This window comes from Rhinolophus hipposideros (genome assembly GCF_964194185.1).
Source record: "Rhinolophus hipposideros genome assembly, chromosome: 1".
NCBI classification, from domain to species: Eukaryota; Metazoa; Chordata; class Mammalia; order Chiroptera; family Rhinolophidae; genus Rhinolophus; species Rhinolophus hipposideros.
Genome location: NC_138047.1, coordinates 40,476,869 through 40,494,647, shown reverse-complemented (window position 1 = coordinate 40,494,647; position 17,779 = coordinate 40,476,869). Strand labels below are relative to the sequence as shown.

General features: G+C 34.7%; 1 protein-coding gene across 2 annotated transcripts in view; it reads right to left on the bottom strand.

Moving 5' to 3' along the window:
- Positions 1-5,587: 5,587 nt before the first annotated feature.
- The window catches only part of CEP135 (centrosomal protein 135), a 67,322-nt gene continuing 55,130 nt past the window's right edge, over positions 5,588-17,779 (bottom strand). For both annotated transcript variants that reach the window (XM_081042987.1, XM_081042988.1), the window contains 4 exons: positions 17,081-17,283; positions 15,519-15,623; positions 13,472-13,585; positions 5,588-7,330 (listed from right to left, as the gene is read on the bottom strand). In XM_081042987.1, the coding sequence (XP_080899113.1) occupies positions 13,486-13,585; positions 15,519-15,623; positions 17,081-17,283 (408 nt within the window). In that variant the 3' untranslated portion in view covers positions 5,588-7,330; positions 13,472-13,485. The remainder of the gene's footprint in view (positions 7,331-13,471; positions 13,586-15,518; positions 15,624-17,080; positions 17,284-17,779) is intronic.

The window sequence follows — 17,779 nt, the reverse complement described above, 5'->3', positions numbered from 1 at the left end:
GTCAGAGGACAGGCAGCAGCTCCTGGGATGGAGTGAAAATCAGAACATCTATCCATAGTAATGACTTTCTGTCCCTAGGCATGGGTCCATGGATAATTCACTTAACTTCAGATATTTCCTCAAACCTGTGGAATGAGAATAACTTTTATTTCGCATATCTTACATCTAAATTACAAAGTTATGATGGTGTCTAAAAATAAAGTGGAAGAGTATACTAGGCCATATGAAAAGAATGCATATAGGGACAACTGGATGTCAAAATATGCAAAAGAATGCAGCTGGGGGGAAAAAGAATGAAGCTGGACTGCTATCTTACACCATATACAAAAATAATTCAAAATGGATATAGTCCTAAAAGTAAGAGCTAAAACTATAAAACTCTTAGAAGAAAATATAGGAGTAAATCTTCATATCCTTCAGGGTTAGACAATGGTTTCTTAGATATGATCGCAAAAGCACAAGCAACAAAAAATAAATAAAATTTTAAAACTTTTGTTCTGCAAATGCAGTCATCAAGAGAGTGAAAATATGACCCTCAGAATGGGAAAATAAATTTGCAAATTACATATCTGATAAGGGACAGAATATCTAAAATATGTAAAATATGTAGAATATATAAAAACTTGTACAACTCTACAGCTCAATAGTATCCCAATATCTCAATTTTAAAATGGGCAAAGACTCTCGATAGACATTTCTCCAATGAAGATATACAGATGGCCAATAAGAAAATGAAAAGATGTTCAACACCATTAACCATCAGGTACTGCAAATCAAAACCACAATGAAATACCACTTTATACCCACTAGGATAGCTACAGTGAAAAAGATAAGTGTTGGTGAGGATGTAGAAAAATTGGAATCCTCATACATTGCTGGTGGTAATGTAAAATGGTGCATCCACTTTGGGAAACAGCATTTCCTAAAAAGGTTAATTATGACTCAGAAATTCCATTCTTAGGTATACACCCAAGAGAAATAAAAACATATGTCCACACAAAACATGTACCTGAATGTTCATAGTAGCATTATTTATCATGGCCCAAAGTGGAAACAATCCAAATGTCCATCAACTGACGAATGGATTAAACAAAATAAGGCATTATCCATACAATGGACTATTATTTGGCAATAAAAAGGAATGAAGTACTGACAGATGTTAGCACATGGATGAACCTTGAAAATGTTATGCTCAGTGAAAGAAGCCAGACACTAAAGACCATATACTGTATAATTCCATTTATATCAAATGTCCAGACAGGCAAATCTGTAGACACAGTAGTATATTTATGGTTGGGGGAGGAGAGTTGGGGGAAATGGAAAACAATTTTTAATGGATATGGGATTTCTTTTGGGGATGATGAAAATGTTCTAAAATTGATTGTGGTAATGGTTGCACAACTCTGTGAATATACTAAAAATCATTGAATCATACAATTTAAATGAGTGAATTGTATGGAGATATATAAATTATATCTCAATAAAGCTATTTTTAAAAAGGGAAGAAAGCATAAGTAGCAATATTAATATCTGGTAAAAGTGATTTCAAGGTAAAAAATATCAAATGTTAAAAGGTATAAGCCAACAAAAAAAATTACAGTCCTGAAACTTTACGCATCTAATAAGAGCTTTTGAATTATTTAAACCAAAAAGTGAAATAAAAGGAAAAGTTAAAAATCTGCTTTCATAAGTGGGAGTTTTCAACTTTTCTCAGAAATTGATATGTCACATAGACAAAGATAACTAAATAGAGAATTAACAAGCTTGATCTAAAAGATATCAAGGGACAGCCGGATGGCTCAGTTAGTTGGAGCACAGGCCCTGAACAACAGGGTTGCCGGTTCAATTCCCACGTAGGCCAGTGAGCTGCGCCCTCCACAACTAGATTGAAGGACAATGACTTGGAGCTGATGGGCCCTGGAGAAACACACTGCTCCCCAATAAAAAAATTAAAAAATTAAAAAAATTAAAGATATCAAGAAATATGTACCCAACAAACAGAAAGCATTCAAAAAGCAAAATTCATGCAGACCATGTTCTTTGATAAAAATTCAATAAATAAATTGCACAAAATCTTGCTTCAAATAAAGTTTATTATTCAGTCCTTTATAGATTGAACTTGTTTCTGTCAACATTTTTGTGGTTGATGTTATTGTTTTCAAACTAACTGTTTCTGTCCTTTATTATTTTGCTAATTTTGCAGGGGGTGGGGGTTGTGGAGAGGAAGTTGCTGTTACTTTTTTCTAATCTCTTGAGTTAAATGCTTGCTCATTTGTTAAGTTTTTATTTCCTAATTAAAATATTTAATGTTATAGGTTTTCCTCTCATTACTCAAGACTTTAGGTGTGTCCCACAATTTTGATTCCAGTGGTTTAATTATCACTTAACTATCAGTCTAAATTATTTCATCCTTTATGATTTTCATCTTCACCAAAGGGTAATTTAGAAAAATCTTTGTTTCCAAATACATTGAAGTTTTTTCCATCCTTTTATTATTATATTCTAATTTATGCCTTAGAGTCAGAGAAATGATTTATATGATTTAAACCTTTTGAATTTGAGGCTTCCTTTAAAGGCTATTATGTGGTCTATTTTTCAAATGTAAGAGATGTGCTTGAAAAAAATTCTATTAGTTGGGTATGAAGTTTTATAGGTATATACCTATATAGGTGTGTTTATGATGTCTGTATCTTCTTGTTCTATTGTTCTTGTTGTTCACTAGTATATATGTATTTGTTCCTTTCCCTTAAAATATTATCTCATCAGATAATAAGACTGGTACTCCAGCTTTTTGGTTCCCATTTGCCTGGTGAATCTTTTCCATGCTTTTATTTCCATTCTATGCTTTTTTATTTTAAGTACTTTTCTCTTGTAGTTGACATATTTTTTAAAAATCTAATACGATTCTGTCTTTCAATTGATGAGTTATATTCATTTATGTTTACTGTGGTTACCCTTACATAAGGATTTATTTCTGCCATCTTGTTTTATATTTTCCATCTACTGTACTTTTCTTTTTTTCCACTTTCCCTTAGATCAAGTATTTTTCTGCAGGTTTAAACATTAAGTCAGCTTTAAAATTGTTGAAAGGTAACTTCGCCGTTACTAATTATGTGTCCACAGGTAAATCTTACCTGTGGTCTCATCTGTAAAATGAGAATAAAGGAGAATATGGTTGTTGTGGGAATTAAATGAGTTAATATACATAAAATTCTTAGAATAATGCCTGGTAAGAATAAAGTTCTATATAAGTGTTTACTGTTACATCATTATGATAGTTGCTCTTAAGACTCATATTTTCTCCTTGTTGATTTCTGAAACATCAATATTTCCATCCTTTCCCAACAAGAAAAGTATTTTACCTTTTCATGTTCCTTTCTTCTTCTCCTCTTCCCCACCATCCAGCATGTTGGTATTATTCAGATTCTAATTTTGGGTTTGAATTATTACTAATACTCATATACTTTTTTTTTGGTCCCTCCACCATCTCCTATACTTCTCTAATTGATTACTTCCTCCCAGTGTTTTCAATATGGATCTTCACTTGACAAATGTGAGACTTTGCATGCTTTAGATATTTCTTACTCCTTTAAATATGACAGCATAACTAGCTAAAGTAATAGGTTCAAAATTCTTTTCTTTCAATATTCTAAAAATCCTATGTTGCTCTCATTTCCAAGTGTAGCCATTGAGAAGTTTAATGTCCATTTGGACTGCTATACTCCATTTGGACTGCTGTAACAATTTACCATAGATTGGGCAGCTTATAAACAATACAAATTTATTTCTCAGTTCTGGAGTCTGGAAGTCTAAGATGAAGTTGCCAGCATGGTAGGGCTCTGGTGAGAGCACTCTACTGGTTTGCAGACTGTTGATTTCTCGTCTCCCCACATGACAGAGTGACAGAGCTTTCTGCAGTGCCTTTACAAGGGCACTAATCCCATTCATGAGGGTTCCATCCTCATGACCTAATTATCTCCCAGACTCCACTTCCTAATACAATCACACTGGAAAGTAGGGTTTCCACAAAGAAATTGGGTGGCGGGGGGACACACTCAATCCACAACAGAGGTTAAATGTGAATTGACTAGGAAAATGTATAAGAACTATCACACTGCTGTGGGCCCTTGATTTTCAGGGCCATACATTTCAAGTGAAAACTCAACATGGTTGTTTTCTTCACCATCCTTTTCATCCAGCTGCTTAGTTAGGTACAGATAGAATTGTTGAAGTAGTTGGACGTGAGTAAGATTTGGGTTTAAGTTCAAGGGGGACAAGAGGGACAAGAGAATTTAGGGTATATGCAAGAGAAGTGGTACCTATGCTAGATAAAGAGGAAAGGGAGAGTGATGGACTTATAGACCAGGGCTAGGTGATGGAATCAAGTGGAGATTCTGGCAAAGAATTATTGGGATAGGCATAATAAACAGTGACCCAGAAAGAGGGGTGAGTAGGATACTAGAAGTTGAGATAGTGGAGGTAATGAGATCTATAGCAATGTTTTCAACTGTAAGTTGAATGCCACTATTGAGTCATAAAATTAATTTGGTGGGTCAGTTTCTCAGATTAGCAATTTAAATCCTGGCTGCACATTAGAATCATCTAAAGAACCTTAAAAAAAAACAAGGCCCACATCTCTTCCACAGTCTGATTTCTTTGGACTGGTATAGGTTTTAGAAATCAGTTTTTCTTAAAAGGTAACTAATATGCAGGACTGCTCAATAACCACTGTTCCGAGAAGATACTGACATAAAAAGACTGATGATAGAAATATGGTAAAAAGACAGTAAACCAGGTACTAAAATTTTCTATGAATTGGGGGAGGGGTGTGAGAACAGCTGTGTGATAAGTTGTAATAAGGTGAGGTAGCAGCTGGCATAGTCAATGGTAATTAATGTCTTAATAAAGAGCGTTTGCAAGAGAGAAAAATGTACACATACACACAAGCCTGTTTAACTATTTTGTAGATGGATTTCAAACTGAAACTGTGACGTCATTTCTTATATTCAGAACTAATTGGAAATTAATAAAAGAAAGTCAGTTAAAAAACGTGTCTGGTGGGGCTGGCCCGGTGGCTCAGGCAGTTGGAGCTCCGTGCTCCTAACTCCAAAGGCTGCCGGTTCGATTCCCACATGGGCCAGTGGGCTCTCAACCACAAGGTTGCCAGTTCAACTCCTCGAGTCCCACAAGGGATCATGGGCAGCGCCCCCGCAAGTAAGATTGAACACAGCACCTTAAGCTGAGCTGCCTCCCGGATGGCTCAGTTGGTTGGAGTGCGTCCTCTCAACCGTAAGGTTGCTAGTTTGACTCCTGCGAGGGACATTGGGCTGCGCCCCCTGCAACTAGCAATAGCAACTGAACCTGGAGCTGAGCTCCGCCCTCCACAACTAAGACTGAAAGGACAACAACTTGACTTGGAAAAAAGTCCTGGAAGTACACACTGTTCCCCAATAAAGTCCTGTTCCCCTTAAAAAGTGTCTGGAACCTAATTTCAGAGTTTTCCCTATCTCACCACGATAAAGTTTGATTTGACTAAACTGTACTTAATTTTAGAATATTGCTAAAATTATTTTTAAAAAAACTATTTGTAAGAAAGAAAGTAAACTGACTGGAATGTTTATTGGAAAATCTGTCAAGCTCCATAATTTAAAATTATTTAAAACAAATTAAAAACATCAATAAAAGCTTAGAACATTCAGTATTTTAAGATAAAATTAATCTTAAAAAATTATAGTATCATGGTTACAAAAATAACAATTATGGAAAAGTATACATTTTTTAATCATAGAAAACATTAAAAATAAAATATCTAACAAAATATATCCTGCTGTTGCTTTAGGGGAAGAGGTGGGAAGTTTTGGGAACAAAAACTTTTTATTTTATTTACACACATTTCTTAAAAGATCTTCCACATAACATTGCAAATAGTCCCATTTCTCTTGTATTTTGCTATAATAGATGAACTCACACAGGGAGATGGAATACCTAAAATATAAAAATGGTGGTAAAATAAGCCACATCACACCCAAATACACTGCATTATTGCAAACGGCATAACCTGAACATATAAGGCATACTAGTTTTAGAGAAAGAGCACTGCACACCCGCAGGTACACAGACGCACACGTACAAACTCCACTTTATTAAACCACAAGAGGAAACAAAATGTATCATAAATAATTGGCCTTCCATTTTCCTATGTTAGTTTTTAAGTTCTTCTTTTTCAATCATAATGAAATCTATTAAGAACAGGATTTTCTTCAAATGTGTATGGTTCAAACACGATTAGTTTTTGTATCTGATATTCTATTTTGTACTATTGTTTTTAAATTAATATGTCTAAATTCTTTAAAATTACAACTTTGAAAATTAATTGTAAAAAGCTGTTTTCTACTTTATATGCCATAGTTCAGTGTTTACATACCATTCTGGAAGACTGATAAATTATAAGGTTTAGAAACAAAAATCTGATATTGCTGAATGTATACAGGAATTTTTTAAAAATGTTTTTACTATATCTCATATACTTTTATATTCTGAAATTTTATATTGAGGAATTTTATTTACTGAAAAAAATGTCCCAAATTTCTGTCTATTGTTTTACAAAATTCTGAATACAGCTTTCAGTTTGATTTTGATAAATTTGTATTATGCGCTCATGTGATAGCCAAAATAATATTGTATATAATATAAAATATAAATGAATCTTTCCCATCACAGTTCTTCTAGTTGGCAATAACAAATTATGTATGGTAATCATTATTTTATCAGGAGCTCTGCTACTGTAAGAATAAACCTATATTCCCATCAATGATAGACAACAAATTGGTAAGTAATTAATTTTACACTTAGATGAAAAAGTTAAGCACGACAGCAGAGCATCAAAGTTGATAATCCTTTGTGACTGTGTTAAAGATATAGGTTATAAGCAGAGGCATGAAAACTAAAAACACTTTAAAAACAAGTACTGTAAGAATATTTACATACATACATCATGGCTCATTAAGAAAAAGATTATTAAAGCATAATATGAATAATACATTATATTAATTCACAGCATAAACACAGTTTGAGATATTTAGTCAGAAATAAAATAAAAATATAGCTATAACATCAGTTAGCACTATTAATACATACTTTGTTCTGTCATATGTATGAAAATATACACATAGAGCTCTTTTAAACCAATTTTTTTACATAAATATTCACTGATTTACATAAAAGTTGACAGAGGTAGAATTTGTGTCAATGTTCATGATTTTCAGGAACAGTACTTCAAATATATGTCCTTTAAAAAATCCATATAGCCAACTCATTGAAAGCCATCATTCTGAAAAAGACGGGAGGGGAAAAGTAGGTTAAGAGAAAACTGATAAACAAAAGTATTCAGTACATTCACGAAACACTGAAATTCAGTAATGTTTTAATTGGAATTATAGTCTCTCATAAAACCTTTGCCTACAATCAAGTTATATTTAATAGTTAGGAAGTACTGTTCTATACTTCAAAAAGGTATTCCCTCCTTGAACTACCAAAGTACCTCAATATACATGAGGATTAAAAGACACATAGTGAAGAGACTGGAATAACAGCATGTTGAGCAAAATCACTCAAAAGGGATAATATGATGTCTAGGTTTATTAAAATTATACACAAGTACGAGAAATTATGTTGTCTGAGTCTTAAAATAGCTTGCTATGGACAGTCAAATATTTTCACCTTATGCACTATCTAATCATCCTCCCAATTAAAACCACACACATTAAAATATGAAAAATCCCACAATGGAAATATTAAGAGAGTTAATTTTTCTATACCTATAGAGACATACTTAAGAATAATCAGGTATGTTGTCCAATACTGATGTAAAACATTATTTATAAGAGCTATATGTCCCATAAGAGAATGATTAACTAAATCACAGAATATCCATGTAATAAACCATTAGGTCACTATTATAAAATGGCATTTTTTAAAAATGTTTTCAATATATGAATAAATGAACACAAAAATATTAAGGGGGAAAACCCACAAAGAATAAAACAAAACAAAAAACAGCATAAAAACTATTCTGAATATGATCTCTATTAGAATTATGTATGTCTATGCATGTGTGTGTATGTTTATTACAAATTAAATACGAGAATGGAGTATACAAACATGCTAATTGTTATTTTCTCTCGGCTGTAGCACTAAAAGTGATCTTGATTTGTACATCCATGTTCATAGCAGCGTTTTCATAATAGCAATCCAAGTGTCCATCAATGGATGAATGGATAAACAAAATGTGGTATATACATATAATGGAATGTTATCTAGCCTCAAAATGGAAGGAAATTCTGACACATGCTCTAACATGGATGAACTCTAAAAACATTATGCTAAGTTAAATAAGTCAGTCACAAAAGGACAAATGTTGTATGATTCCATTTATATAAGGAACCTAGAGCAGTCAAAGTCATAGAAACAGAAATTGTAATGGTGGTTGCCAGGGGTAGAATGGGGAGTTAGTTTTAATGGGTATAGAGTTTCAGCAGGAAAAGATAAAAAAGTTCTGAAGATGGATGGTGGAAATCATTTGTGCAGAACAATGTGAATGTGCTAACTGCCAGAAAAATGTACACTTAAAAATGGTTAAGATGATAAATTTAATATCATGTATATTTTACCACAGAAAATGTAAAAAATCTGATTTTGAGTTCCTTCTTTATACTTTTGTATTTTATATTTTTTCAGTGAGCATATGTTAGATACAATAAGAAAAGAGTAAAAAACAAAATTGGATTATATATTTTAACTATTAGAAAGACACTGTAAATATGACTTCATATCAATACTTCATAGTCATTTCTGAGTACTTCTGGGGAAATCCCTTAAAATTAGTTTTGATGACAATATTTAGAAAATATGAATGGAAATGGGTTACCAATTAATAACATCATTAGGATACACTGGGAATTTGCTAATGGTTGTAGAAGTTTCTAATCCACATCTACTATGATGGCTATAATTTAAAAAATGGAAAATAACAAGTGTTGACAAGGATTTGGAAAATCAGAACCCTTACACTGCTGGTGAAAATATAAAATGGTACAGCTATGTGGAAAAAGTTTGGCTGATACTCAAGAAGTTAAACATAGAATTACCCCCAAGAAGTTAAACATAGAATCACCAAATGACCCAGCAACTCTACCCCTAGATACTCCCACAAAATTTGAAAACAGGGACTAAAACAGATACTTACACACAAGTGTTCATAGCAGCATTAGTCACAATGGCTAAGAGGTGAAAACAACCCAAATGTCCATCAACTGATGAATGGATAAACAAAATGTAGTATAAACACACAAGGGCATACTATCCGGGTATAAAAAAGAATGAAGTTCTGATACATGCTACGACATAGATGAACCTTGAAAGTATCTGAAGTGAAATAAGCCAGACTCAAAAGGACAAATACTGTATGACTTCACTTACATGAAAACCTAAACAGGCAAATTCATAGAGACAGAAAAGTAGATTAGGGGTTACCAGAGGCTAAGGAAGTAAGGTCAGTGGACTGGAGAGTCACCACTTAATGGATACAGGGTTTCTGTTTGGGGTGATGAAAAAGTTTTGGAAATAGTGGTAATGGTTGTATAACACTGAAAATTTAATGCCCCTGAGGTGTACACTTAGGAACAGTTAAGATAGCCAAGCCTGTGTTACATATATTTTATCACAATTAAAACATGTTTTCTAATTGAACACAGCTTTAGAGATTGATGGAATCCACTGTGTTCTGTATCAGTGGTGTTTAAAGTACAGTCTAGGGATCCCTGAGCGTCTCCACGGGGGTGTCTTCAGGGGGTGTCTAAAGTCAGGCCGCTTTTCAAAAATGAAGGAATTATGTGCTTTTTCACTCTTACTATCGCACAGGGGTACTGCTGAATTTCCCAGAGGCTACATGATGTGAAAGGCCAGGTGGTAAATATTTTACATTTGTGGGCCACAGGGTCTCTGTCACAACTACTTAATTCTGCCTCCATAGAAAAGCAGTCTCTCACCATGTACCAAAATTAACTCAAAATGGATCAAAGACCTAAACATAAGACCTGAAACAATAAACTGCATAGAAGAAAACACAGGTGCCGTGTTTCTCCATAAATAAGACCGGGTGTTACACCGTATTTTCCCCAAAATAAGACTGGGTCTTATATTAATTTTTGCTCCAAAAGACACATTAGGGCATATTTTCAGGGGATGCCTTATTTTTTCATGTACAACAATCTACATTTATTTAAACATAGTCATGTCATCTTGTTCTGGAAGGAACATTGTTATAACATACTAAATGCATCCGTCTGGCTATCTTAACTGGGGCTTATTTTCGGGGTAGATCTTATTTTCGCGGAAACACGGTACTAAACTTCTGGACCTTGGGTTCAAAGAGCATTTTATGAATTTGACTCTAAAGACAAGGGAAGTAAAAGCTAAAATAAATAAATGGGACTATATCAAACTAAAAAGCTTCTGCACAGCAAAAGAAACCATTGACAAAATAAAGAGGCAACCAACTGAATGGGAGAAGATTTTTGCAAACAGTGCCTCCGATAAATATATAAGGAACTCATACAACTCAACAACAAAAATCGAACAATCCAATTAAAAAATGGGCAGAGGACTTGAATAGACATTTCTCCAAAGAGGACCTACAAATGGCCAATAGACATATGAAAAAATGCTCAACATCACTAATCATCAGAGAAATGCAAATAAAAACCACAATGAAATATCACCTCACACCAGTTAGAATGGCTATCATCAACAAGACAAATAGTAACAAGTGTTGGAGAGGCTGTGGAGAAAAAGGAACACTGTTGGTGGGAATGCAGATTGGTGCAGCCGTTATGGAAGGCAGTGTGGAGATTCCTCAAAAAATTAAGAATAGAATTACCATGACCCAGAAATCCCTCTCCTGGGTATCTACCCAAAAAATCTGAAAACAGTTATCCATCAAGACATATGTGATCCAATGTTCATTGCAGCTTTAGTTATGGTGGCCAAGACATGGAAACAACCAAAGTGTTTCGACAGATGAATGGATAAAGAAGTTGTGGTATATATACACAATGGAATACTATTCTGCCATAAGAAACAATGAAATAGTACCATTTGCGACAATATGGATGGATCTTGAGAGTATAATGCTAAGCAAAATAAGTCAGAAAAAGTCGAGAACCATATGATTTCACTGATATATGAAACTGAAAACAACAAAAGAACAAGACAAACAAATGAAGAAACAAAAACTCATAGACACACAATAGTTTATTAGAGGGTAAGGGGGAAAAAGGGTGGTAGATGAGGGTAAATGGGATCAAATATATGGTGATGGAAGGAGACTGACTCTGGGTGGTGAGCACACAACGTGACATACAGATGATGTATTATAGAATTGTATACCTGAAACCTATTTAACTTTATTAACCATTGTCACCCCAATAAACATTGAAAAAAAGAAGGAAGAACAGTCTCTCAGAATATGTACACAAATGGGTGTGACTATGCTCTACTAAAGTTTAATTTACAAAACTAGGCAGTGCGGTGGACTTGGCCCACAGACTCTAGTTTGCCAACCCTGATCTAAAATGCAGCTGTGAATCGAGCATGAGAAATGTTTATGTCACAACAGTTATAAGGCTTCTTAATGAGAAAATGAACCTCCATCTAATCACATTCAAATTAATGCAGCAATTAGAAGTTGTGAGAACAGTGATTGCAGCCCGCATTGAGAAGTGGTCCTCTAAGTAAAAGAGGAAAATAAATATTTCACACAAACAAACAAACACAAAAACAAAAGCACAGCAATTAGGAATCGTGAAAAACCTAGGCCTTTCAAACACCAATAAAACCTGCGGGCATAAGTATGCTAAAGCATAGCACATAACTGCTGTCCATAATGAGGATTTTGAGTCATCAAGGAAATGCTTAATTATCTCCTATGTACATCTATTAAAAGAGGCAAAAAATACATAATTTTTAGAATAAGCGACTATTATTTCTGTCAATGAGCCTGTATTTTACAGTCACTTACCTTTCAAACCCTGGGTCTGACAAGCTTCTTTTCCATTCATTCCCCTCTCCAGTGAATCAACAAATCCTTTGACTCTTCCTCAGTCAAATGTGGCCTAGCTCTTTACAACCACTGTGGAAACTGTTCTGCCGTATCTACTCAAGCTTGTCAGTAACCTGACAAGCATTGAACATGTATGTCCAGTGACCCAACAATTTGACTCCTAACTGTAGACCCAAAAGAAATACACACATATCTGTTCACCAACATACAGGTACTAGAATGTGAATCAACCCTATCTGTAATAGCCTGAACTGGAAATTACCAAACGCCCATCAACGATAAAATGAGTAAATGCACTGTGGTGAGTTCACGTGATGGAATACCACGCAGCAACAAGACTGAACAATCTACAAGTACACACAACAGTACGGATGAATCTCACAAATGTATTGTTGAGGAAAAGTAGCCAGAAATGTATGATTTCATTTATGAAATGTCCAAAAACAGTCAAAAGAAACCGATGCTTTTAATACAGGATAGTTACTTTTACAGCAGGGCTATGACCAGAAGAGAGCCCAAGAGAGGAAATGTTTTGTTTCTTGATCGGGGTGCAGGTTACATAGGTGTGTGTGTTCAATTTGTGAAAATTCACTGAGCTGTGTAAAATGACATGGTACTTTTCTATATGTATATTATGAATTATTTTTTAACTTCCGTCCTAGCTTTCAATATTATTATACTGATCCTGAACTGATTATATTGTTCATTTCACATGTCTGGTCTTCCTGCCTCTGGTTTCTGCCCTCCCCAACAAGGCCCAAATGCAGTTGTGAAGTTTACCTGCCAGGAACAGTTCTTTCATTTGAAGCCCTCCCTTCATCCTACACAGAGGATGTTTCATGGCTCCCCTAGATTTACAGAACAGTCTACAATCCCTAATTCAGCCTCACATTCAGTAATTCATATATCCACTCTACCTTCCATGCCTTTCTCCCTCATTATTCGCCAACAACCTGCCATTCCTATCAGATTCAGTTTATTGTGCCACATGCACTCCTGTTCTTTGTCCACACTTTCACCATCTATTATTTGTACCTTGAATGTGGCACTTCATCAAGTATTACCCTGTAATATCTCATTGTCATTTAATGTTTTGTTTTAATTGAGATATAATCTATGAACAATAAAATACATGGACCACAAATGTTCAGTTCAGTGAGTTTTTACAATCATATATACTATGTAACCATCACCACCAATAAACAGAACATTTCATTATTCTGGCCAAAGGCCATCAGAAAGTTCCCCTGACCACCTTTACAGGCAATCTTCCCTCCCCGCACACAGAAAGCTACTTTCTGAATTTTCATAACCACAGATTAGTTTGGCTTGTCCTTCGCGTTACATACGTACCTTTCTGATAATTCTCAGTTTATATGTTCAGGAGAATGCAAAGGAGACCTCAGAGTAGAACTAAGGGGTGATGTGGGAAGACCATGTCGACGCATCTCTTGGATTGCTCGCTCTCTGTCAATAAAGATCAAATAAGAGATTATACCAAACAGTGGTACAGAAATATAAGGTGCTGTTATTATTAAACATTTTTTACTCAACTAGTGTTTCTACTAAATTTAAATCCTATGTTCTTATATAATTTTTAAGTAGTGGATAAAATATTTCAATCAAAGGATATGTATTATAAGAGATTGTTCAAAGCCCTTCTGAACACACATTTTCAAAGTTGGATGGTTCCCTCCTCTGCCCCTTCCTTTCCCACCGCTTCTTGTCCATAAATCTAGCCGTCCCTTTCTTTCTGCCTCAAAACTCCCAAATGTCAGAAGTGAAATAATGCCTTCTCTCTTATGCTTTCTTTCTGTGCGTCTGCATCTGCCCCAGAAAGCATGGGGACTCTGCTGCCACCTCCTTTGTGGGCTGTTCATTCTCTGGCATAGACTTTTCCTGCCTTGAGTTCTTCAGTATCCAGAATTTTTATCTAGTTGGGTGTTTCACAAACTTTTTCCCATTATTATTCCCCTAAAGAAACTTTTTTAGACATTTTCCTCCCAAGTTACCCCCGACTCCATGAAATTTTAACACATAGGTACATTATTTACATACTGTAGCCCTTTGAAGGCCCATATCATTGTAAAAAAAGAACCTCATTTGTAAAAAAAAAACCTGTAATTTTTTGCCACTCTTCCCCCAAGAACTAATTTTGTCCCCTGGGGTGGTGATAATGCCCCTTTAAGAATTCACACTCTCGTTAGATGATAAAAAGAAGGAAAGACATGGCCATGTGGGTTAAGGTTTCCTTGGGTTTTGGGGCAAGGAACAAGGAGATAAATTAAGGGCATCTCTTGGGCAATGGGGAGCTTGATTTGGGACCCTTGAATTCAAAGAGTTTAAAGTTATCATTAAGAAATGGAAATCATGTGCTCGCTTCGGCAGCATATATACTAAAAGAAATGGAAATCATTACATATGTACAGTTTAGCACAGAAATTAGACTTTTGAAATTCCAAGAGATTAACAATACGGCTTTCATGACACATACAATCTCTCACTGAAATCATAAATGATGAATTCCTAGCAAATTCCATCTATACATTAAATAGCACATCACTCACAAGTTTTTATGACAACAGATAAGAATAAGAGAACTCAAAAATTGATCTAATAAGCAAGTTGACTGCTATTTGAGAATGAAATCTCAGAAATGTCTATATATTGGTATAGTAGGAAAGAGTAATGGAAGAAAAGTAACTTGACAAGTGATTTGCAAATTAGACTGCAACTTTAATTCTTAAAGCAAGTCTCATTTCTGTTTGTAACACTTGGGGATTAAAATATTCAACATAATAAAGCAAATGAACCGAAATATAAGTGAGTATGAATATAACTAAGCTGTGGAGAATATATTATAGAGGTTAAGAGCACAGGCTTTAACATTAGACAGACCTGCCTGGACTTCAGTTTTGACTCTGCTATTGACTATTTGTGTGACCTCAGTTTCCTATAATATAGGTGTAATCATAGATTGTTAGTAGGATTACCACATATGATATGTATATAGTATGTGGTACATATTTGCTAATTGCCCTTATAATCATAAGCATCCCTTTTTTGATGATTTGTATTTAAAGTTTCCTACTGGACCATATTTTCTTGGGCCCTTGGAGAATCCTTACTAGGTTTCTGTTTCCTAACTTTAGCCTTTGAAATAATGCCCTAATTTTGCCCTGAGGAACGCTACAGAAAACATTTATACAATAGTTGACACTCTGTTTACTGTAGGGATATTATCTTCCCCAACACTTCCCTTTACAGGAAGAATTACCGAAAAAATTTATTTTACACATTAATGCTAAAAAAGCTTCCTATTTGTAAGCACATTAAATCGTTTTTGGAATAGGGTAGGAAATAAATAAAAACACTGTCCAACGCTAAATATTGTTCTTACCGTTCATATCTTTCAGTTGAAATCTGCCTTTTCAGAGCATCATGATCTGTTTGTAATTGGGCCACTTTAGCCCGAAGCATGGTGTTTTCCCGGCTTTGACTAGTTCTAAAAATAAATTTTGAAAAATTAAAGAAATAAATGACAAATGTTCTCTATTGTAAAGTCAAGGGGTATGGATTCTTGTTTCTGTTATTAAGAAATACAAGGAACAGTCAGTAACCACAAGATGGCCACGGGGTTTTGAAAATTAATTTGGGGAACATAATCAATAATGTTGTAAAGATTTTGTAGGGTATCCGATGGACACGTGTCCCATTTGGGAGACCACCTCAGGGATGATGTAGATGCCTGATCACTGCACTGTACACCTGAAGCTGAACAATAATGAATGCCCACTGTAATTTTGTGTGTGTGTGTGTGTGTGTGTGTGTGTGTGTGTGTGTGTGTGTGTGAGAGAGAGAGAGAGAGAGAGAGAGAGAGAGAGAGAGAGAGAGAGAGAGAGAGAGAGAGTATGTGTGTATGTACATACTTACAAGAAGCAGAGTACAGCATTGGGAATAGAGACAGTGGAAATGTAATGGCTCTGTGCGATGTCAGAGGGACAGTGGATGATGGGGGGAGAGGGGTCCACATAGTGTGAGGGATATAAATGATAAATGTCTAAGTATTACTTTGTCTTGTGCACCTGAAACTAATAAAAATTTAAAAAAGAAAGAAATACAAGGAGGTGATACTTAAAGATAAAAAAACCCCAGAAGATCAAGCCTTTTCAACAATAATTTTTTAAACTTCTGTGGTTTCTATCTGAAAGTTTTCATTCATTTCATTTATTTAATAAACATTTACTCGGCCTCCAGTATGTGCTAGGCACGGTAGCAATGCTGAAGATACAAATTTGAATAAGACATGAATTGTAACATCAATATGCAAAGTATTTTCACTGGCTCTTTCTTTACTCCAGCCTCAAAAGGAGTATTTCTAACTTCTTTTACAAGTTAATTATTCCACTTGTACTATCTACTCTGGGTTTCCTCCTCTTTTCCAACAAATACACCCAAACGTCTCCATCTTAAAAAAACACTATCATCAATCTCTAAAAGGCAATCAGCACACTTATGAAGATCAAACTGCAAAACTTTTTCTTAATCCCCAGGATGAAGCATGCCGATTCTCCCATCCTGAAATGCTCTCTCCTTTGCTGATACTTCTCTTCCTTCCTCAAATTTAGGCATTTTTCTATAGTTCATTAATTCACTTCCATGGGAATCACCTCTGTGGTGAAGATACACAAATCTACACCTCCAAACACGATGTTTCTTTTGGACTAAACCCAAAGTGAGTTTCCAAAAACAGCAGCCACATAAATAAAATATTTTGGTTTTATACCACCATTCACGCTCCCATTCCCCTATTCCTGCAAAAATTGAATATATCTATTGTTTGTTCCTCCAGTCATTTTTCAATCATTTGTTTTATTCTATAAATCTATAAAAATTTACTCATATTGAAAAATTATTTTTGACAAGCTATTTCTCTCACATAGACTGATTTATAACACTTACACTTTGCTTTCCGAAAGGGTTAACTTGTCTTTAAGTAGCTGAATTTCTGTATCCTTCTCATGGGAGGTTAAATGAGAATGAAATTCTTTATCTCTATTTGTAGCCAACAACAATTCAAGGTTTTTAATTGTATGTTTCTCACTTGCCAGTTGTTTTTTTAATAGTTCTGATTCTGATTTTACATTTTCTAATTCAGCCACAACCTGCAGAAAAACAAAGTAAGGTTACTTCAGTACAATTTTAGACTTTGAAAAATTATCTATAGAGCTATACATACATCAGTTCCCTCATTTTGCGTGCCAGTTAAAGATTTTGAACCACTTTTTTAAGTATGAGAAAAATATCTTATTTGAAAAGTAATCTTTGCTATTTTTTTGTAAGGGCTTATTCGGCTATGAAACCTATTCCAATCCTCAAATAGTCTTCTTTCATACTACCTTATTAGGAGAGGGTCATTAACATAAAATCCTAAAATATGGCCACCCTATCAGCGAGGAGGTCCTCCTGGTCTATTAAATCTGTCCTCTGACTACATAGTCAAGCCAGTATTGGAGCTTCTCAGTACCTGAAAATAAAGACACTATTAAACAAGTGAAAATGAAAACACCTATGTTTGAAAGCATACACTGGGTTGTTTAAAGTAATGCTTCAGTTTGGGAATGGAAAGCTCCAGCTAAGGAGATTTTTAAAATTTAGTAT